The 23275-nt window shown below is 46.5% G+C and overlaps 1 protein-coding gene across 1 annotated transcript; it reads left to right on the forward strand.

Annotated features, from left to right (window-relative positions):
• Nucleotides 1–5182: 5182 nt before the first annotated feature.
• On the forward strand, nucleotides 5183–19009 carry LOC121081761 (heat shock factor protein 5-like). Its single transcript, XM_040580995.1, has 5 exons — nucleotides 5183–5397; nucleotides 8635–9009; nucleotides 12214–12311; nucleotides 17314–17826; nucleotides 18959–19009. The coding sequence occupies exons 1-5, from the start codon at nucleotides 5364–5366 to the stop codon at nucleotides 19007–19009; spliced, it is 1071 nt and encodes a 356-aa protein (XP_040436929.1). The 5' UTR covers nucleotides 5183–5363.
• The last annotated feature ends 4266 nt before the right edge of the window (nucleotides 19010–23275 follow it).

The following is a 23275-nucleotide window of genomic DNA, read 5'->3' on the forward strand; positions in this document are numbered from 1 at the left end:
TTCCACTTGTCCCTGGTGCCCTGAAGCCACATCCCGCCTGCCCAGGGAAGCTGGCACAGAAACCCTGCCAGCAGCACCAGTGCTTTTACGTGCATGAGCATCAGGCACGTGCTGACCTGCAGGGGCCTTGCCACTGTGGGCCACCCGGACCTCCTCTGATCCTGCCGTCTTGGTCGCACCCAGCCTGTGTTCCCGAGGCCACTGTGCCGCTGTCTGCTGGCTGGGTCGCTGGCTCCCAGTGAAAACCTTGTCCGGGTCCTTCCTCAAAAGGTACCTCCCCTTTGCCTCCTTCCCAGCTGCGGCACTGGCTGCAGGGCTGTGTGGGGCATGCCTCCTGCTCTGCACACTGGTGGCTTTCCCCTGCTCACCAGGGATGCCCCGAGTAGATGGGACAAGCTGTCGGCGTCTGCTGGTGGCAGTGCTGCTGGCCTTTCCCCTGCCCTGGGCAGAAGCTGCAGAGGCTGCTGCTGGCAGAGGCGGGAGCTTGCAGCAAGTGCTGGCAGCTCCTGGCGCCCGAGCTGCGTGCACCTTCTGTGGTGCTGCTGCCTGCCTTGCTGGCCGACGGGCCGTCTCCTCCCGCCTCACCCTGACGGAGGGCACTGCCACCCTGCATGCTGGGCTGTCCGTCTGCAAGAGAAGGCGAGGAGAGAGGCTGCGTGACTGTGGCCCTTCGCCCGTGCCCCCGTGTCCCAGCTGGAAAAGCCCCTGTGCCGGCTCCCCTGCCAGCCCCCAGGGCAGCACTCGGCCCCACAGGGAGTTGCCGCTGGGCTCCCAGAGCTGCCTGGGGAGCGCACTGCTCCGGCCATGGCCCACAGTGACTCCTGGGATCAAGAAAAGCCGCCTTCGTTCCCAGTTACAACACAGAGAAACACCCGTGTCTCACGCACGTGCCTGCACCTTTTCTGACAGAAAGTGGCTTTGGGGCACAATGGAAACTGCTGGGGAAGAGCAAAAACCCCACTAAAATAAACGCTGCTCAGCTGATGTTGGAGACCTTGGTATTAGGCACCCAGACTTGTTCTCCTCCCTGCAGTTGTCACTCCTGCACCAGGAACTGCTTGCTAGTGGGCGAATCTGACAGCAGCAGCTCCCAGGCAGAGCTGGGAGCAGCCCCTGGGGACACCTTTAGGCTTTACAGCAGTGTTTGCTGCCCCAGCACGGGTCCCCTGCCCCCTGCAGAGACCAGGCGGGAGGCTGGAGGGAAGAGTCCCACCAACAGCTTTGGCCTCCAGGCTGGAGAACCCTGTCCCAGGCTCAGGCACCGCTGCCTCCGGGGCTCCCCTACCCCATCCTGGGGCAATAAGGCAACTCTCTTCCTTCTACAGAACCACACTCAAAGCTTAAGGGGAGGAGGAAATGCCTATTTCCTCCCTAATGCAGGTTTCCCCCAGGCCTAGAGGTTGCTGCTGTCTTCTGCTGGGCTGGGAGAGGGGTTGGAGCCTTTCTCCACCTCTCCTGGACTGCCTCTCTCCTGGGCTGGGCTGGAGGCTGGGGAGTCCGAGTGCCTCCAGTGCAGAGTGCCTGCCAAGGAGCAGACGCTCTCAGCAAAGCAGACGGCAACCACAGGTGCTGTTTCCCAGAGGACCTCTTGAAAGCAGCCTGCAGCAGGACCTGGCAGCCGGGAGACCCAGCCCTGCGTGCCGCCTCTTGTCACGGCCGATTTTGCCGCTTGCATCCTGCTGCCACTCTCTCCCTCCCGAGCATGAGCAGGCCAAGCCCTGCCCTGCAGCCGGGTGTCTGTCCTGCTCCCCCGCTCTGGAGACCTGCCGCCCTGGGTGCCCCGAAGGAGAGGGTCGCTGCTGCTCTCAGCGCTGTCAATCGCTGCCCGTACCTGGCGTTGCTGTCGGTCCTTCCCCGCAGACCAGGCTCCCCACGCCGCCCACTCTGCCTTTGCTTGCTCGAGCTGCTCTTGCCACTTGGGCCTCACTTGCCCCCACTCTGCAGGCAGCTGCCAGACCTCCTGGAGGGGATGGCAAGGCAGCAGAAGGCAGGATTAAGTCCCAGCTCCTGGAACGGGTGTCCTTCGGGTCTGACCCGTGTTGCCGCCCCTTGCCTCAGCTGGTCGGTTGGCAGGGCTTTGCCCCTAACAGATCGGGGGCTCTGGGGTCATTCTAGGCTCCTGGCAAACACAGCTGCGAGCAAAGCCCTCCACTGTGAACAGCCGAGAAAGGACTTGGGCATCTCCCATAGCCCCTGGGCCAGGAGAAAGTGTTTTGTGACAACCCAGGGGGCAAGGAAGAGCTGAAGGAGGTGACAAAACTGAAAATAATTACAGCAACACTTCTTACCACTCACAAATCGAACACGCATATAATCATGGTAAGAACAGTTATTTTCCAGCTTTATAGTATATATGTACATTCCTCCTATGCATTTAGAGGTGGACTTTTTCAGCCCAGGAAGGCTGACTGTACGTAGCATGTCTGGCCTTCTGCAAATTACAGGCTTGATAATGAAAACTGGTCACTTCCTCAACTAACCGGTAGCTGAACAAAAGCACACGTTGATTTACATTTTCCAAGTGATGAAAAACCTGGTAAAACCTTCCAGGGATTAAGTGCTGCCTTTACTAACAGTAGTATGTCCTTGGATGGTAGTCAGGGTCAGCACACTGCATGGAAATGCAGCTGTCCTTGCCCTGACATACAGCAGACAAGCTAACAAAAACATTTTTGTTAAGCTCTGCAGAATCAGTTTGCAAAATGTGTAATCTACATAGTTAAGTTGGTCGGGTTTTTTTTCTACTATATATATGTATAAGCAAGGGAAATGTAGAAAACCAGGAGGTTATTACAAAGGGTTGGAATGGAGGTTAAGCACCGGCAGAAGAGGATTACGAATTTCTGGCAAAGGCCCACCTTCTCGTCTGTACAATGGACACACCGCTGGTGTCCCGCAGCAGGGAAGGAGGAAGAAAGCTAGCTGCAGAGAAAGGCACAGCTGTGAGAGAGGCAGACACCAGAGAGTAACTGCCACGGTACATGGCAAATAGGGGCGTGCGGGCTAACAGCAATCTGAGCTCACATGGGTGAAAAAGAAGGAAAGCACTGAGTCCATATGTCAATGACGCAAATTAGTAATAAGCTATTTATTCTTGCAGCTCCCATCACCTTTGGCTAATAACAATCTTTGACAGTAAAGTAACGATTAAAGTCCTCAGGACCAAATTTAACCCACTGACCAAGAAGTGGCAAATGAATCCGCTCTTGTGGCTGAAGTCAAGAATGGCCAGTGGTATGGAAGGGACCGATGTTTCTGTGTGTTAGTTTTAGGGAATCATGCTCTGCATTTCAGTGATGGACTACGTATTGCTGGCTCTGCCCTGATTGACGGATGATACACTAAAAACCTCACCTGTCCCACCATCAGGTAGTCATGGTCTTCTGGCACTCTTGCTGCACAGGGAGAGAGAAACCCAAATTCATTTCACTGAAGTAATGCAAAAGACAACCTCAGGAATGCCAAGAAGAATTTTTTGTGAAGTGGACATTTTTCTGGATTTTTCAGATTTGCATTCAATATGCTTTACTTAAGTTTTAGCTGTTTACACTGAGCAACATAATTCTTAATAAATTATTACCGAGGGGAAAAAAATTGCAAAGCCTCTTGGGAAGATGACAGCATGAGCTTACTAGAATCGTAGGCCATTAATTCCTTGGGTAAAGCAACATCCTTCTGTGGTGCTGGATTTTAGCTTTGATGACAACATTGACAAAATTTCTGCTTCTGGTTTAATTTCAAGTGTGAAACTCTGTTAAGCAACCCAATCCAAACATCATTTTCCTCACTTCAGCTATGCAGAAGAGCAGAGGGATTTTGCTTTCAGTTTAAAAATAGGAACAGTTTCCCATCGGCTTATTCAATTTTGTCCCCTTTCTGGAACTTACTGCGCTTTTACTTGCCTTGGTGGTGAGGGGCTGTGCTGTAAACCAAAGCAATAAGGATGACTTTAGTTAAAGAAGAGGTTTGGTTTTGTACCTTCTTGCTAAGAAATCTTGCGACAACTCCAAGATAATGTATTTTGAGGTCACGAAACACACAGGTGCTCAGTCTTCTCACTACTGCCTCGCTTTGCGGGCAGCCAAGACAGAGGAATGTCATTTTCTTCTGCCACTGCTGGTGACCTGTGGGCAAGATGCAAGCAGAGGGAGAGATCACCGCACTCTTCCTTCCCTGGCTCCCTGCTCTTCTTTGCCTGTTGGTTCATAGCAGATTCCTGTTCTGCAGCGGTAAGGATGGCTCTGCTGGTTCCTGCAGCCTGCCTGCAGTCACAGCTGACAGCACAAGGCTGAGAAGAGGGCAGATCTGCACCAGTGCAGCTCAGGCACCGCCTCAGAGCTGTGCCAGCGCACAGTGCAAGCACTCGCAGTGACAAAGGTGCCGCTTTAAGAGTTCTAGTCTTTGTGAATAGAGCTGATCTTGTTCTTTTTCCCTCTCTCTTCTCTTCACACACACGCACCCCCCCCAACACCCTCCCTTAGCCAAGTAACATTATGGTCCCCAAAACATCCTGTGGCAATTAGTTCCCCGGTTTCCCTGTGATTAAGTACCTGATTTGATTTCTCCTATTTGAAATCCTCCATTAGTCGTGCTCGCCTCCTTTACACTAACTACAACTTTACTACCTATCTTTTTATACAATAACCACCCCTCTGAAGATTCCTTCTTCAGCATTTCCTTCCGCTGAAGCTAGTTCTTACCCTCGCTGCTGATTTTCTCTGCCCCATTTTAACTCCACCTGGTCTGTTCTGGCGTGGGGATCAGAACTGCACAGGTCTGCGGGTTTTTAGGGCGAATGTGACACAATTCCCGATTTGTTCCGTGTTCCTCTGCACTCCTTATAAATTTGCTTTTCCTTTTGTGAACTGCCAGTGGTTTTTAAGCCGACACTTTGCAACAGCTGCTCTGCCGGCTGCATTCCTCCCGGCGGGGTACGCACCAGCCCGGGGTGCCCCCGGCACACGGAGCAGCTCCCCAGCCCCCCGCTGCCCGCGCCCCGCTCTGTCCCCTCCGTCCCCGCCCCCCTCCGTCCCCGCCGCCCGCACCCCGCGGCAACCGCGGCGGCCCGGGCAGGTCCGGCTGCTCGGCAGAACCCGCCCCCGCCCCGCCCCTCCCTGGGATTCGAGGTTGTGTCACGTGGCGCTGCGGCCCCGCCCCCTTTCCCGCGCGCCGTCCCGGGGCGCCGGGCAGTCGTGGCGGGGCGCGTGTTCCCCGCTCTGCCCCGTCTGCAGCCGCTTTCCACGGCCTGGCGCCCACCCGCGCCGTGGTTCAAGGACCTCCAGGCTGCCCCCGGGACGGCTCCGCGCTGGCAGCGGGGCCGCCCCGAGCTTCAGCCGCCCGGTCGCTCACGGAAACTACGGGAGATGCTGGTGGCAGCGGAGCTGAGGGGCCGGCGGGGTGAGGGGACCGGCGGGGCGGAGGGGGGTGGCCGAGAGGACCGGCGGGGGGACATGGCCCGGCTGAGGGGACTTGGGGAGCTGAATGGACGGGGGGAGCCGAGGGGACCGGGGAGCCGAGGAGGGCGGCGGGGCCGCGCGCCGGGGGCCGAGGGGGGGCGGCGGGGCCGCGCGCCGGGGGCCGAGGGGGCCGGCGGGGCCGCGCGCCGGGGGCCGCGCGCGGCGGGCAGCGCCTCGTGGCGGGGCACGTGCCGTTCGGCGCGTGGCGGGGGAAGCGGAGGCCGCGCGGGCGGCGGTTGAGCGCGCGGCGTTGGTGCCACCTACCGACAGGGACGCGTCGCAGCAGCCCGTCCCCGTCAGTGCCGACACCTTCCCCGCCAGACTGTGGCGGCTGGTCAGCAGCCCGCGCTGCCGCTCCGTTCGCTGGGTGCCTCCGGCCAGGGGCTGCTCATCAACCAGCCGCTCTTTGGGGGCGAGCTGCTGGGCGCCGGCATGGGATTTCAAAATCGACGCTCTCCTGAGGGAGAAGGGTTACCTGTCCTTGCCGGTGGCATCAGTTCACCTGGTGTAGGGAAGCTGTTGTTGTTTATGCGGGTAGATGTATTTCAGGCTGCCTGTAGACTACAGTGCAGTCTCCGTTGCGTACTCCACTAAGAACACCCTTGCCCGATCTCTGTGGAGCTGGCACAGCTCTACCAGATGCACCTTACTGCTTCTTGCCCTCAGTAAGGATGCCCATCAGTAGGGATGCTTAATAAGCTGTCGTTAAATGTGTGTGGAACAGTGAGTCATGTGACGTGATAACTAGAGCATCCTGTTAGTTTTGTGCAAAGGAGGCAAGACCTGGTAGTAAGATTTTTGTCAGTTGTCTCCTGAAAGAGAATGCACAAGCTACGTAGTTTTTAAAACGGATTGCATGAGTAGGTGAGAGCTAATTAGAAAATAATACTGCTGAAAAGCCCTAGAACGTGTTTTGTTTCTTTCTAACCCTCTTTGAGAGGATCTGAGTTTTCCCAAGACAAGTCTGAGCCCTCGGGATTATTCCCCACATTTTGTATTGGCCCGAAAGCTTTGTGGTTGGCACCGTGTAAGGAAGATGTGAATATCTGGCTTTGCAGTGCTCTTGGGCTGCTCTAACTGTGGGCTGCTGCCAGAAGAGCACTCCTGCTTCCCGTTCCCTTGGTGGCATGTTAACTGTCATCTTCCTTGCAGCTGATACAGCTACATGTTGGTTCAGCGCAGTGATCGGAGAAGACTTTAACAGCCCTTTTGTGGCTGGCTCTTGCACCCGGGTGATGCACCCCATGGGTGCAGAGCTCTAAGGTGCAGTGTGGGAGAAGCGGCAGGACTGTGTGACCAGGAGAAGGGGAGAAGCAGTTGACGGTACTGCTCTCTGCAGCACCGGCTGGCATTTAGAGCAGAGTCGGGTATCCCCATACTCTTGGTTACTGTGTCGGGGTAGGAACTGTCACCTAATTCAAGTGGTGTTTTCCGTGATGTGTGTGGAACTGCACGTGCAATACCAAGACAACAAAATGAAGCATTTGAGAAGGGATGGAACTTATTTCAGTAGGGAGGCTAGGAAGCATTTAAATTAATGATTTGATGTTAACGTCGTTTAGGCTAAGATGAGTCATTGCAGACTTCAATGACATGTGGTTTGTCTGATGTAATGCAGACCATTGGTAAAGGAAATTATTAGAAAGAGATGACTTTTTCATTTTTTGTCCTCTGTGTTTATGGCTGCAGTTTCAGAGTTTTTGCTCTAGGAGTCTCATTTTCTAGAAAGACAGAACAAGGAAAACATTGGGGTTTCTATGCAGTCAAGTTCTGACAGGCTGACAATGCACTGTGCGCTCTGTACTGACTGTTTAGGGGCACGTCTTTGCTGTAAATGTGAGGTGATTTGATAGATAAGAGATACTTGTGTTTGCAAAGCGTCAGTCTGTTCCCAGTGTCTTGCAGAGTGTAACGCTCTGTTAAACATTCAGGAGCAATTCCTGGACAGCAACTGGAGGTTGGTAACTTGGCATCCCGTGGTGTCTTGTTTATGTGTTAGAACTAGATCGTCTTCATGTCCCTATCCAAAGGTAAAATATAAACAAAAGGATTTTCATACCCCTGTACCTTCTCTGTTTATAAATGGTGAAAGTACTGAACAGGAAATAAACAGTCCTATACATTAAGTCTTAGCAAATCTTCAGGGTCAGCTGGTATTTATTTAGTGATTCTTAATGGTTAAATGTGAACGTGCAGAATAATGACTGTATGTTACTGATTTCTTGAATTAGTTCTCATCAGAGGAGTGCAAGAGGTAAATGTGAGGCTATTTTTAAAAAAGTCCTTTTGAGCGAGAATTGGAAACTACGGGTCTGAGAAAGCCTGGCTTCTAGATCAACCCTATTGACGTGAACCGTCCTGAAACTCGTAATTCTCATGGCTAAATGCAATCCTGCAGGGGAGTCACAAGTGCTGTAGTTCTTACAGAAATCAATGAGCACAGGCGTTTGCGGTGTTACTGTCAGTGTTTCCACAAAGTCACCAAAACAGAAGTTGAGCTGTCCTGGTATAAAAGCAAATACCATTTCATGAAACAGTAACTGTCTGAGAGAGGAAACTATAAAATAATAGAGAAGAATAAAAGGACTATCTAGGAAATAACAAAATGGCAAAGTCTGGGATATTTTAGTCTGCACTGAACTAGTTGAGCTGACTGAGAAAAAATTGGCTTTGAAATTTTTTTCTTGACCAAATAAATGACTTGTCATAAAGTACTTGCAAAGTCCTTTGGAGGATTTTGACACTGCCCTTCCCTTAGCTGTTTGTGAGCTGTCAGTAGTGGAGTTTGGTCAAATCTTGCTTTATGATGTCCCTTTTTTAAAATGTATTGTCTGATTTAACACACAGTACTTTCAAAATTGCTTTTGTTTGGTTTAGTGAGTTACTACGCATTTTGATTTATAGCGCATTTCTAAATGTGGGTAACTCCTTACTGCCAGTTTAAGGAGATTGAATGCTACGCAGACACCTCTGTGTTGGCGCTTCGCTCGTGTGCCGCACAGCAGTTACTGCATGCTCGGGTCTAAGAGTACAGTCTCCTTTCTGGGTTAAGTATGCTGGAGCAAAGGCAGTCTTCCCAAATAATGCTGTAGAGCCTTGGCTCCTCATATTGCCTTTCTTTGCCTGTGAAAACTCCTTTCCTTAACACTTGTTTCACTTTATTTTGTACCCACTGCAGGACTGCTGACTGTAGGACAGTTTCATCAACTTTACGGTCAAGGTGTTTTCTCTCCTTACTCCTACATGGCAACCTCGTGCCAAGCCCCCAGCACTTTACCAGCACAAGGATTAGCTCCGACTCCAGTCCCTTCCACTTGGATCCAGCAGGGACCACTTGGGTTGCTGCCAGGGCAAGGGGCTTCCCCAGCTTTTCCAGATAAAGGGGCTGCCTTTCCTGTACTCCAGACACTTCCAACAGGAGCCACGTACACGCTCCAGCCTGTGGCTTCTCTTCCGCCACTTCAGCAAGGGACCCAAAGCGTTGCCGCATCCATTGCAAATTGCAGCAGCTCTGCATCTTCAGTGCCCTACTCACAAGCCTGCTATCCAACAGGTATGAAAAAAAATTTCTGCATTTGCTTTTCAAAAATGGATTTTAAAGTGAGACTTTCAAACATTTTTCTACAATACTCTGCCATGTGCGTATCTCAAATGAGAATTAGAAAGTGTCCAGTCTAAAAGGAAGATGGACCTTTAAAGCAAAAGGAGTTTCTGTTTGGTATTCGTGTCCTTCCTCCAGATTTTGCGTGTCCCCTGGTGATTTTCTGGATAGCCTTTCTGTTGAGGTGAAAGGGCGAGGAGAAGAAGATTTGTCCAATACTAGTCGGTGTGAGGCTAAGTTTCATTTTTGTTTTTTTAATTAAGCAAAACTTGGACAATGGTATTAAAGCACTGAGACTTTGTTAAGAAGTAGTATCGTAGGCCTTGGTCTCATGTTTTTCCAGGTTGAGGTTTTAAACTCAAAGATCAGTCAAACGTATTGTGCAGAACAGGGGTCCTCAAACTTTTTAACCAGGGGGCCGGCGCGCGGATTAGGTGGCAGGAAGTCATCTGCGGCTGCTTGGTTTCCCCCTCCAACCCCCGGCGGGGGTGGGGGTGGGGTGGGGGTTCTGTAAATCCGGGGGAGCGGATTGAGGACCCCGGGGGGCCATATCCGGCCTGTGGGCCGTAGTTTGAGGACTCCTGGTGTAGAATATTTCATTCTGCTCATACTATTTTTGTATCTAATTTTTTTTTCTTGCTTAGCTTCTTTATGTTGTATTTTTTTATGCACTGAAAACTAGAAAGTACAAAAGTCTTGGTTCCTTTTTTTTTTCTAAATTATTTCTGCCGTAATTGTCAGTCTCACTTAATCACTCGATTACAAAATAAACCAGTCTCACTTAAGTGTTTTTATTCTTCAGACGAGGAGTCGAAGCAAATTACTGTTCTTTTCCTTGCCCTTACCTTGAATTGGAAAAATCACATGATCGGTTATTTTCTGGGGAGTGGTGGTGTATTTGTTGTGGTTTTGTGGTGGGTTTTTTTAATTTCCCTAAAACTTCTGAAATTCAGAACAGTGACTCTTTCCTTGAACAAACTAAAGCTCAGTTATTATCCTTTCCTTCTGCCTGCTCCTCCTTTGGCAGCCGCACCTTCACAGACAGCTATCTATCCCTGTTTAGAAATCCTACACAGTGAAATCATTACATCTTTTGTGCATGTCTTCTGAGACCTCTGCTGAGAACATTTCAGACAATAATCAACAGTTTCCATAACGTCATTTTTGTCAAGGAAGGGTTCTGAGGAGCTGGGCATTTCTTGTAGACACACTTAAATGTTTTAAGAGACAGGCAACTTCTGCGACGTGCTCCTTATGCAAAGATTACTGTGGTGGCCAGAGTGTGGAGCCTGCCTTACCAGCTGCTAACTACCAAGTCTTCTCCCAGGAGCAGGTGTCCTGAGAATCACAGAATGGTTTGGGTTGGAAGGGGCCTTAAAGATCAGCAAGGTCCCACCCGCCTGCCGTGGGCAGGGACACCTTCTGTTAGACCAGGTAGCTCCCAGCCTCATCCAGAATACTTGCTTCATTAAGGTGGGAGGTGGTCCCCGCTTTGTGTTTCTGTTGGTTACAGAGCACAGGCTGAAACTCATCATGATGAGTTGTAGTTGTCTCTGTCTCAGCTAAGGCCCCAGCCCTCTCCCGTAGTCAAGGGAAGGAAAGGGGCGTCTCTCGGTTTAGAGTTTGTCTTGGGGTAAGATTACTGGTGTCCTGGAAGTGCCTGTTTTGAGGTACTGCCTGCAGGGGAGCTGGGGGAGACCAGCGTAGATTTAGACATGAATATGGAGATCTCTCTCACTGGATGACGCTCCTTTTGCTTTAAGTTGAAAGGATAGCTTGGCTATGTTGCTCAGGTAGAATCTTCTGGGGTGGGAGGTGGGTGTGAGAACGCAGTGAAAACATACCAAATTTTGCAAGGTGTAATCAAAACTAAAATACAGAAACGTAGGGGATCTGAGGCGTTTGAAACCTCCAGTGAATTAATCAGCGTTTCTGAGGGTGTAAGTGACATTTCACTGGAGTATGATAAATCTTTTAATTTTCACTTTCACTCTAGGACTGTCTCAGTGGTTTTACTTCTGTGCCTGTGTATCTCTTAATCTCTCCGCTGTCCTTTCTTCTATATATTATACAGAAGCCGAAAGTGGTTTCTTCAGATGTCCACATGAAAAAGTCTGGTTTCCTTCATCATGAGAGCACAGCAGCAAGATTAGTTTGGAAAGTGATAGTTAACCTTAAGATACGTATTTAGTAAGTGAGAGAACTAAAGAATGTATGTTCAATCTTAATCTTGGCTCTTTTCATTTCACTTTTGAAGTCCCATTCAATGAAATCAAAGTAGAACTTTGTCAAAAGATTTCTTTTTGTGTGTATTCAAACTTGTTTGTTAACTTCCGTGACAAAAAGATTTCCCTGGTTTTTCATTATGATTCTTATTGAAAAGTCAGTAACATAAAATATGCTCATCTAAGTCTTTTTTCCCCCACTAGCCTTAGACCATAATTAGTTTAAGGATTTAGTTCTGTTTACTTTCAACTATCTGCAAAACCTTTGACAGTAGTAGAATCGGGTCAAAGAAATGCGTTGAAGCTTCGTTATCTGAGAGTGTCTAATAATGAAAAATGAGTCATGGAGACCATGTGAGACATATTAGTTATTGGTGCCACCTGACAGTGCCAGTCCAATCGCGCCTTTTGAACGCATCTGTGCCTGTAGGGTTCATTTACATATGAAAACCTTTCTGGTGAGTGGTAGTTTAGGAGTAGTCATGATATTCTTCTGAATGATACACTCTCGGTCAAGATCATTCATTTTCTTTGTAAGTCTTAAAATTCACATGGTCACAAGTGTGTGTGCGTGTATGAACACCTAGGCTCAGCTATGTGAATATGCTTTCTGTGGTGTATTGTGACAAGAAACTCAAGCAGCCAGATCAAAGAGGTGATATTAAGACAGAAAAGACTCTGATTATGAAGTTTCTGCATGTATGTGTGTGTTTTACCAATTTTACAATATATATTTTTAATATATCTATACGTATCTTAAATATTTTTAAGATTAAGAAATTGGTCTTAAAATGACTTGGGAGGTAACAATAAATTTCTGGAATGTCGTTTACTGTGTGATTATTGAAATGTTTAATCAAAGTAAGCAATAGAACTCTGCACACCAGACACAGGTTCCGGCAGTCTGACAGCTGTGTTTGAATTCTTGCAGCCACACCGCAGAGCTGTTCAGCAGCAGCCCACACAGATCCTCTGGCTGGCTGTGCTGGTCCTGCTGCTTCAGCGTGCACCCACGACAGCTTTGTCCAGGTGAGCGTAGCCTACTGAAGGGAGGTGAAAGCGAAGGAGACTGTATGAATGAACTGCAGGTTTGTACACTTGTGAAATTAAGGATATAAATTTGAAAATTGATCTGCTTGATAAAGTGAAAGTGATGTGTTTACAAATACCTATTTCAAAGAACCACTGAATGTTAAACGGGTAGTTTTGTAATTCAGGTTAGGTTTCAGGGTAGCTATGCTAGTGGGTGTCCTCATCAGTGGAGAGTTTTTTTGCTTGACTTCACCAGAATCACTTTTAGTTAATGAGCCTGCATTTGTATTGGAAGAATGTTCTTGCCTGGACAAAAAGAGATTCTTTAATATTATGAAAATACTGAGAAGCAGCTCCACTTCTTTGTCCCGGACAGCTTCCTGCAGTCCTGAGTTTCATTTGATGAACGAGAAAAACTAAGGTGACTTTTTGGAATGGGCCCCACCTCAGAGATCTCTTATTAAAGATAACTCCAGTACTTCCTGTAAATGCTTTATGTAATTCTAGTGGAAACTGCACCTTATTTGGAGGGCCTGGCTTATCAGATATCAGAAGATCTGAAGTAAGAATGCAAGAGCTTCCTTTTTTATTACAGCATAACGCATATACTTTTTTTCCCCTCACAGAGGACAAGCGAAGCGAGTTATGCTTATGTGTGTTGAAAAAGGGTTGACCTACTCAAGCTTGATCATCCAGTTTCCTGTCTTGCAGATATCAACCTCTGTCTTTTATTCGTGACTTCTTTTAAATATAAGCTTATCCAAGATGGGCAGGTTATGGCCAGGATAACACGTTAGTGTAAGGCTATAAATAGCCAACAGCCAGTCATGCCGTCGATATTGTAGTATTTATTTTTCACACCGTGCATCTTTGTCCTCTCACTTTCATTGTGAGCTGCTTTTTTCATCGAGGACGTGAGGATCCATCCGAGCGATGGGCAGTCACAATTAAATAGCTTATCTCGGAAGGCCGAGATCCATGGGGTAGTAAATCATTCCAAAGGAGTTGTCAAAGGTGGTGTTGTGGCTAGATTGAAGGATAATAGACAGTGTCCAAAGGGTCTAGTAAAAAGCAGTTGTTTGGAGAAGCAAGTCCGTGGGCAGTGTGTGGAGTCAGAAGAGCTTTAGGCCACTTGCTAGTGGTTGCTTTGTTTCCTGGAAACCCCCAGCAAAAAGCTGCCGAGCATCTGGGCAGACTGCGGGAAGGCGATCCTCTGCGTGAGAAGGCCAAAGGCGAGCAGTGCCCTGTATCAGTTCCACCAGGTCAGTAACCGGCTGTCCCTGAGCAGGGTAACACAGCTATCGTACCGCGTGGATCAACGGGACTTGTAGAGATTTCTGAGTCTTCGCATAGCATAGGTCATTTCTCCTGGAACGTGGTGACAGGCTGTGCAGGTGGTACAGAAGACAGCATTTTGCCTGCGGTTCTTGCTGAGCTGTGGGGAATAATCGGTTTGCCTTTTGTGTGTTCTGGGGCATATACTTCCCCAAACGTCTGCTGGGGGATGTGGCAAGCTGCAGTATTGAGCATCCTGCCCGGCTGGTGTATCGATCATCCATCAGTGACCACTTGCACAAATCCTCAAAAGCGGTAAAATTCATCAGCCCTGGCTGACTAAGCATTTTTATTGTTCTTCACAAAAAATAGAACTATTGCATGGTGTATTTCCTATCGTTCCACTCAATACCTTCCACCAGTTGCAGGAATTCAGTGCGATGCTGTTGAAGCGTGGTTTGCGGGGCGTTTTGGGCTGTTTGGTCCTGCTGTGTGCTGCTAGGTAGGAGTGGCAAAGCCTGTACGAAACTGCTGGACCAGTCCCGAAGACAGTGAACCGTGTCGGCGCACTAGCAGTCAGCAAGCTGGTTACCAGCCCCGTTTCTGTTGGATCCAGACGGTGCTCTGTGGTCTCAGAAGGAAAAGCGGGCACTCTTGGACAAGGAAGCCTAAACCTTGTGCTGTTCCTTACTGGGTCTTGCAGAGAGCATCACTTTTAAGCTTAGGAGAGATTAAGACAGGTGGAGTTTCTGGGTCTCGGAGGCCAGCTGCTGGGCTTGTACAGTACGCACCTGAGCTGCTGAAAGTGTTAGGTGACCCTGACTGGAACATGGGCAGACCAGGCCGGTAACTAACTGGTTGGTTGGCTGCAGTTTGCTCTCCAGGAAAAGCTGCAGAGAATTACTGCGTGGAATGGCAAGGGGATATAGGTGGTTATACCCAGACATGGTTGGCTGATGATGGTGTATCTCACCAGGTTTCTGAAATGGGGGTTTCAGAGGTTTGTATTACACTCTCATCACAGTTGGTTACAAAACAGGGAGCTCAGGTACAACTTCTTACCCATTTTTCATTTGGGTTCTCTTAAGTGGGGTTTGGATTAGTGTGATGAATCAGTATCCTTGGGTGGGAATGAGTCTTTTGAGAGACCTCGTGCTGTCTTCTGCAACAGCAGTGCTGGCAGCTCACAACCATTAGCTCAATACTTCCCCGCTGCTTTATCATAGATGTGAACTGAGGCTACGTACTGGATTTCAGCGATATTTTTTTTTTCTGCCCCCATCTCATTGTTGTGGGTTTTTTTAATAGCAGCCCTGCTGTTTGATTATTGCTATTATCATGGTTATTAAGCTGTCAGTATTTCCTCGTGGAGCTGAAGCAAGAGGTAACAGGAAATGGAAGAAATAAACATGCAAGAAAAAAGAAGAAAAACTTTCTGACCTTAGTTTGCTTTTATTTGTAATAAGGAATGATAATCAGCCATGTTATTTCAAAAAGAAATCAAGTCTGAACTAATTCCGATTGCCCAAGCACTCAAGCCAGATTTGTGTAGTCCTAGCAGTCCCTGAAAAGGTGTGGTTGTGCTTTAATTCCTGCACACGCTATGCTAATCTTATAAGTGAAATGCCCGTCTTCTCTTTTACCACTTCTGCTAAGTCAGACCATTTTTCTTCTTGAGCTTGCATGACCAGCAAGCTATTAGTCTTTCAGGCCCTGACTTCTCAATCTTTTATTGGTTTTCCTTGTTTCGTTGCTGCCTCCCCCCCATCCTTGTCTGTCATATCTTCTCCAGGTGAACTAAAAGGATTTAAATTGTACCTTTGTGTTGCCACTTTCTCCTGTTGGAAATACATACAAGATCCTGTAGTGCATCCAAGAAGACAATATGTGCTATAACAGCTTCAAGCTGAGGTCCCCTAAGAAGAGGCAGAAGAAGATTCAGTATGGGTGGGTGGGTTGGTTGGTTGGTTTTTGGCAGGGATGATCTTATTCCTGGGCGGTTTGGTAACCCAGATCTTAAAATCCTGACTACTTATGACAGTAAACAAGCAATGCAACAGAAATTAAACACCTTGTTAACATTTTAAAAAAATAGAACTGAAAACAAAATCAAATGAGAGGAATAGTGTTTGAACCTGTCTCATAAAAACATAAAGGTGGCTTAGCCTTTAATGAAAAGATTTTGCTTAACCGAAATTTCTCAAATTCCAGGTTTTATTTCCCCCTCCGTTTCCCCCCACCCTCCACAGTTTGTGGCTATCTACAAACTGGCACATCTACACGAATCCACACTAGGACTTGCCTTCATACACCCAGAAGACGGGATCTCATCTCTTTGTGGTATCTCCATCAGGGAGAGACCAAGTCCTTCGCTGGCATTTGATCTGATACGGCTTTCTTAGTAGGTGATCCTGTAGCTTCCTGTTCTCTAATTTACTCGTCTCTGGAAGTAGCTTTTCATTAACCATGACCTCAGCTAAAAGGTCTAAGGATAGTCGGGCACTAAGGACTAATCCTTCATGCTGGATCTCTTCCAAAAGAAGGCTGTATTTTAAATAGACCTGTTTCTGTTCAACATCATTGTATGACTTGTGTTTGTCAGAAGAAATGACCCTTCTAGTGTCCTTCGACTGAGTCACCTCCAGAAGAAGTAGCAGTACAGACACTGGCTGTTGAAATGCCATCTATCATTTCACTTGGGTGGGAGTTGCTGCTTTTGAAAACCTCTTTCATTATCTTCATTCTGTTTTAAAGGTTATTCGATATATATGAATGCTACTAAAAAAAATCATCACTGGATTGCTGATTGTGTCCTGTCGTCCTGTGATGTCATTACAGTGAAAAATTTTAGTCGTGTTCAGACCTGACCTGTGATGGCGAAGGCAGTCTCTGTAGGTTCTACAAGAAGTGCTTCTGACCTGAAATTCTGTCAGGTTTTTATGCAGATTGATGCAGACTTTGAGTTGTGCCTCTGTGGGACACTGTCATGACAGGAGAGTCCAGATGTGAGGCTGTGACAGGCAGGGCAGTTTTGCAGTATTTCCTTTCATCGGTATTTGAACTCCCACTCATTCTGGGACTGGGGCATCCCTGGGGGGCACCCCTTGTGTAGATGTGCCTATGGACAATCGCTTGAGGAGGAAAATGGTATTATTGGCTAAGAAGCGGTGAGTTCCTCAAGTTGTGTTGTCCATATGCACATTTACAGCATATGGACCTTTTTCTTTTGCTTAAAAATGTTGTGGTTTATACTGGGTTTATACACAACAGGAATGCTTGAGTTTCAGAAGGAACTGAAGGCAGGTGGATTTTCTCTCTCATTTTCTATTACGTATGTGGCACGTGAAGAGGGTGGTTCTAGTGTACCCCCACAGGTCCTACTAAGACCAGAAGTCTCTGATTTGAATGCTTGGGTATATTTAACACCTGCAGTGCAAAGGGTGTGCAGACAATGCATCTGCAGGCATACACCAGCTCCTGGTAAGTAACCTTCTCTCCAGGATAGACCATGACTAGAAGAAAGGAAGTGTGCCAAGGGCAAGGTGGTTAATGAAAACCAAGAAAAAGTAGTAGCTTTTTTTTTTTCTTCTGGTTAAACTTGCTATTTTAACTGAGAATAACAGACAATCTTTCAAGCTTTTGGATAAATGGATAAACAGAATCAATACACATCCTGTCATGGTAATTTTTGATACAAAAGTTCACTGTATTTTGTTTTTTCCAGAATCCTCCAATGCAGTCATCTTACGAAGCTGAGCTGATGCCATCTGACTGGCTATGTAATATATCTGAAGAAAACCAGAAGGCAGAAGTCAGTCTTGAAGCCACGTTTCAGGTTGCCGCTGAGTTGCGTTCATCATGCAAAGCTGAAAAGGTGGAAGTGGCACCTGCAGAGAGCCAGTATTCAATCCTGGAGTTTAATGGAAATCAGGCACTGCCTGTTAATAGTTACGCACCTTCTTCAACTGAGGAAAGCCAGCGGGAGCGTCTCACTCCTGTAACTTCAGACACATCATTTCTGGTGGAAGCAGGTGGAGCGCTGGATTTGTCTCCATTACAGCCTTCTGACATTCTTTGTGCTGCCGATACCACTCTGTCTATAGAAACTGCTGCTAAAATACTACAAGAACTTCTGACCACACGGGAAACAGATGAAAAACGGAGCAAAGAACCAGATCACCGCCCAGCTGAGTTCTCCCTCATGTTTTTTCAGGAAGACTTGTTCAGTCCAGAGCAGGTAAGGGGTAAAGGGAGGTAAACCAACATCTTTCTTGAGCTAACTATATTTGATAGTAATGCTAGGGTCTGGACCGATAGCTTTTCAATATTCTTGCCTGCTTAAGAACCGAAGGCTTCTTTAATTTAGCTTTTAATGGACAGTGAAGGGTTTGCTTGGTAAAGCAAGATATAAAAAAGAAGACGGAATGAAAAAGTATCCCATGTTCATGAGCATGACATGTGTCAGCCTGTTGGCCAAGTTAGGGTGCTCATTTGCATGGGAAACATGCGTAGTGCAGGTGTATTCGTGGTGATGAAGTGGATGCTTTTTTAGGTTGTAACATACCATCTTTAATCTCCAACAAAGAAGAGTATTTTGAGAATTGCCACTGGAGGCAGATTTTTTGCATAAATTTAGATAAATGCTTAGATTGTTTCTGGTAAATAGTTGTTAAGTTCTGTTTTCTGTGGAAAGTATAGTTTATTGACATTTGACTGGTATAAAGCATCTTCATCGGTTTATACTTTGTGATGTACAACAAGTTGTAATTGTACTTCAGTCTACCTGTACCCGGTCTTCCTGGTATGTAAAATTGTAAGTCTCATGAGGAGTGAGGGGCATTCTAGATGTTACTCTGTTAAGGCAGCAAATGCATGCTCTGCTTTTTTTTGGTTTTGTTTTGAAAACAAAGTAAGCTCAGGAGATTGACTGCATCTGTTTCTGCTGCATGAGACCTACCTTGCATGTAGGCAGTCAAAATTTCATTTGTGTGTGCATTGAAGCTACTGTTTTATTGTTCTATCGGTAGCTTGACGCCTTCACTGAAGTTTCTAGATCGGAAATCATCAGCTGGGGCAAACCTCCCATTGTTGCTTTCAGCGTTACAAAGATTAGTCATCTTCCTCTCGGGTATCTTTCTGGAAAGGGATGTGTATTCTGATCAAGCCTCTGCATAGCTCAAGCCTAGACTAGACTGTTCTGCTCGGTACTGTGTAGGGAAGAGCACATCCCTGTGCTAGTGCATAGAGTTGGCAGTACTCCTTAATTGGTGCCCACTCATTATATTAAGTGTTGACCGCACTTTAAATGTTGTCAGTTTCGAGAATTTTTGAATTGCATTTTTAGAATCATAGGTTGTCCCTTGTTGAAGGCCTTTGGAGTCCGTGACCCGAACTTCCTTGTCAAGAACTGGGGGAATTAAGCGCATGAACCACGTAGTTGTTTGGGAGGGAGGTTTTGTGTATTTGTGAGAATCCTGATGGTGGTCCTGGACTGTAACTGGTTAAATAACTGGCCTCATTTTTTGAGCAATTGAAGAGCAATTCAGGGACTGTTCAGCATTTTGTTTGACAGATTCCCTCTTTCTGTTAGAACTACTCTTTAACTAGTCTCCTCCTCCCAAACTCAGGAGAGGGAAGGTTAACTTAACACCCTGCTTGTCCAGAGCCTGGGGTCATGGCAGGTGCAGAACTCTCCAGAGGAGGCTTCTGTGCCTGTACTCCTCACATCAGGCTCCAGCAGAGTTTTCTTCCTCATCCCTGAATCCGGAAGCACTCAGGCTTTCAGTGCCTGTTGGTACCATGTGCTTTAGAGCAAGCTTGTGACAGAATAGTGGGCGTGCGCAGAAGACTGCTCTGTTCCTCTCTATACGAGCAGAGGGGGAGCAAATTCCTCCACTGTTCGTACAAGAGCATCAAAACAGCTCTGCTGGGTCAGATCAAAGGTTTGTCTTGCCCAGTGTCAAGTCTCAAAACAACAGCTGTAACCTGATGTGTAGGGAAGAGCAAGAACAAGGCCCGCAAACAGAGCAGGGCATTCCTGCTTATACTTTCCAGCTACTTTCAGCCCGAGGCCTTGCCATGATACTGTGTACTTCATCTTGGGTTTCTGCTCTGTGGGCTGAAGTCAGCCCTTGAAACTGTCGGTTTTAGCATACGGGACCTTTTGACCAAGCTGGTACTTTGCTGAGGAGCTATTCCTGCACGAAGAGCTTCCTTTTGTGCGTGGCTGTTAGTAGTTTCATGTGATGCTTCCCCATTTCCGTCTCAGAAGGGACATTCAGCTGTCATCCCTGGCTGCTTACTGCATGTCACTTGTGACTTTCCGCATCGCTTATCACAGCCGCCTCAGTAGTCGCCTTTCCTGACTGTACAGCCCTGCTGTAGCTTCCTCTGCGTGGCAGCTGCTCTGCACCTCTGGTTAGCGTTGGATTTGTTCTCAACTTTTTCTAGTACATCCTCTTCTGAAATGAAGAGAACATTTTTACAGTGACACAAAGATGTTTGCTGTTTTGTTTTCTGTTTCGTTCACAGTGTTTCCCAGCACTTAATTACTCTTATGACCAGCACTGAGCCTTGAACTGTCTTCCTCATAGAAGGAATTGCATCGATTTATGGAAATGAGGAAACCACTGGGAGGTATAATTGCAGGGCTATGTAGCACACTGGCTTCTGACATTTCAGGTTGTCGTGCTGTCAGCCAGGCTGTGCCTGCCATGGGTTAACAAACTTCTGAACGCTGCCAACTTAGTACCAACAATTATTATGAAACCAATATTTACTTAGAGTTGGTATTTACAGTTGTTGCAGCTTGTGCTCGGCAGGCTTACTGAGTGATTTCTTTTACACACACCCACACACCCCCAATGGTGTACAGTACTATTTTTGTGATAATAAACCAGGAGTTTTAACCTATTTAACTTCTGCAATTAGCTTATGTCCAAAAGTCGTCCTGTGCTTTCTTACTTTCTGCCACCGTTTCTTTTTTCTCTCTCATCACTGCTCAGGACTAGCTTTGTTACCGCTGACTCCGAATGTACACCTTGATGTCAGAGAAGTGTCTTGTAAAAAGCCAGTATTTTTGCCCTTCATTTCCCCCTCTTCTAGCTACTGGCATCAACATGAGATAAGCAGCACGTGCTGTTCCGATGCTGAGTTTAGAATTCACTGAATGCATTTGCTGTCAGGGCTCCTCCCGGACCCCTATGCCAATGATACAGGGTAAGTGTAGCCAGATCCGTGTGTGTTATTCTTGGAAGAATGCAATGTGGTGGAAGGAAAAGTGGGTAAACAATAGTTTTCCAAAATACTCTTGTAGTATCCAAGCACTAGACAAGTATAGTCACCGAAGCACAATGATTATTTTGATACCTTTATTCCTTTCTTCCCTCATCAATACTTCTGAGATGATGTTTATTTCACTTGTTGCGGTAATTAATTTTGTGATTAAATTAGTAGTAATATAACATAATCTGGGCTGCATATTTCTTTGCAACTTATGATTGGTTTACTTTAAAGCTTTCCTATGACATTGCTGAACCGTGTCAGCTCTTAAGAGTAAAAAAAGCCAAGGATTCAGAATTTTTAAACGTAACTTTTGTTGTCTTCAACTGGTGCTGTGTATCCTCATGCCAAAGGTTTGAAAATTGATTTTATAGACTTTACAATAGCTCATGCATTCAGTCCACAGCACGGCCAGAAATATAATCAAAATGATTTTATGTGTTCTTACTTTCTTATTTTTTCCTATAAGGCATTGTTTCTTTGCATAAATTTACAAAAGGTGTATGTTCTACTTCAAAAAGACTGAGTTTAGGAACAGATTAGGAATCTATGTGTCCATATAGAGGTAGACAAGTTTTCAATCACCACTAAATATTTTATTGCCTTTTTTTAAAGCACTAGATTTTCAAGTCCTGCTGAAACTAATGGAATGAAATGCTCTGGCACCTGGAAGAAAGCTATTAATAGCCTTCCCATTTCCTTCCCCCCCTTCCCCCTCCTCTGTGATTTCTATCATTTGCATTATTATTCGATAGCTCCAAAACTTGAATGCATGCATGACAAAGACGACAGTGCCACTTCTTGAATGTTAAGGGCTGTGCGAGTGTGGGTGATACAAGAGGGTTTCTACTGTAATATCTTGGAATGGGCGTGTTAAGTTGAAACTTTACTTGTAATTCTTTAGGAGGAGTCACTTGTCTTTACTGGTTGGAAGGTTGGTTAGCTAAGAAAGCCTCTCAGTTGGCTCCGGGGAGACTGAAATTAATTCACTTTTTCTAGGGCTGAAGCTAGAAGCAAAAGAATACTATATGAACATGAGAGAAAATACATACTGAAATGATGGTGCCGAGCCAGAATAGTTGAGTGCTTCCCAACAATTCCAGAAGCACTGATAAGCGTTAAAAAAAAAACCCATCACAATTTCTGTGGCTTTGTAATGCACTGTTAATGATAAAGGAACATACAATTTTGAATATTATGTTCTTGACCCCTTCATCATTGTGGTGATCGTGAGATGCACTTTCACAGGACAATTTTTGGACCTGCTCTCAGAGCTGGGAAGGCAGTGTGGGACATGTAGTGGAGGCCGCAGTCGAACAGGCTGGTCTCATTGACTGAATTGCTGCTTTCACTCCAGGAAAGGTGAGGACATTCCCTTAGGATTGCAAGAGCTGAGCAGGATTACTATGGATCTAAGCCGCGTTGTAAACAGGGTGACATATTTGTCTTTCCTGTTCATGATGTGCTCTTTACCTTTCAACTACAGTCTTGTGATTTTTACGTTGCTCTTGCATTACCCTTCAAGAGTTTCACAAATAAATTGCAAATGAGAAAATGTTCACAAACAATAATGCTCCTGTTCTCGATTAATACATGAAACTGCTCTAGGAAAAAACTACCACTCGGCACAAGTAACAGCCCATTTTGGAATTTTGCCCGTTTTGGCAGGAAAGCAAAGACATTTTAATATTTTGAGACGGGAAGGACACTGGAAGCGCAATTTAAATGTGATGTGTGCTCTCTAGCGTGTAAATCGTGGGAAGATGAGCGAAACATCTGCTGTGGAAAGGAGACAGAAAATGCCGATTCCAGACTTATGTTAAATGTTACTGATAGTTCATAAACGGATGAAATCCCACTTTACAACTGGATTTTTAGCTACTTCCTTTTTAAATCGTGTGATCCAGGAACACCTACTGTAAGGGCAGGGTACGTGTCTGATTTGCTTTCCGACTTGATTATGTAGCACAGGAGTGTTTAAAAGATGGATAACTTGCAAATTATGCTTTAAGTTAAGAGGTAGATATTTTTTTCTACCTATAAGGGTAACTTAGCAGAAAAGTTCTTTGGCTCTGGATCAGAGCTTAGTTTTCTAAACTCATCATGAAATTTATGTGTCCTTAAGAATAAAGGAAATGCCAGAGTGAAAGGACTATAGCGGGCTTTTGGCTGCTTGACCGTTAGGGTAAAAAGCTGAAGCTACATTTGATACGCTAGGTTAGTGTATTTAGAAAGGCCAGTAAGCAGGCAGAAAGTGCCATCTTTTACAGCTCAGTACCTGCTTGAGAAAAGTGTCTAGGTAACTTGCACAGGGTTTAAAAAGAAATAAAATTAAAGCTGGACATCTTGATTATGTAGACCCCAATCTGTTGTTATAATAGAGACAAAATAATGGCATACAATTA

Source organism: Falco naumanni, assembly GCF_017639655.2.
Source record: "Falco naumanni isolate bFalNau1 chromosome 3 unlocalized genomic scaffold, bFalNau1.pat SUPER_3_unloc_1, whole genome shotgun sequence".
Taxonomy (NCBI): Eukaryota; Metazoa; Chordata; class Aves; order Falconiformes; family Falconidae; genus Falco; species Falco naumanni.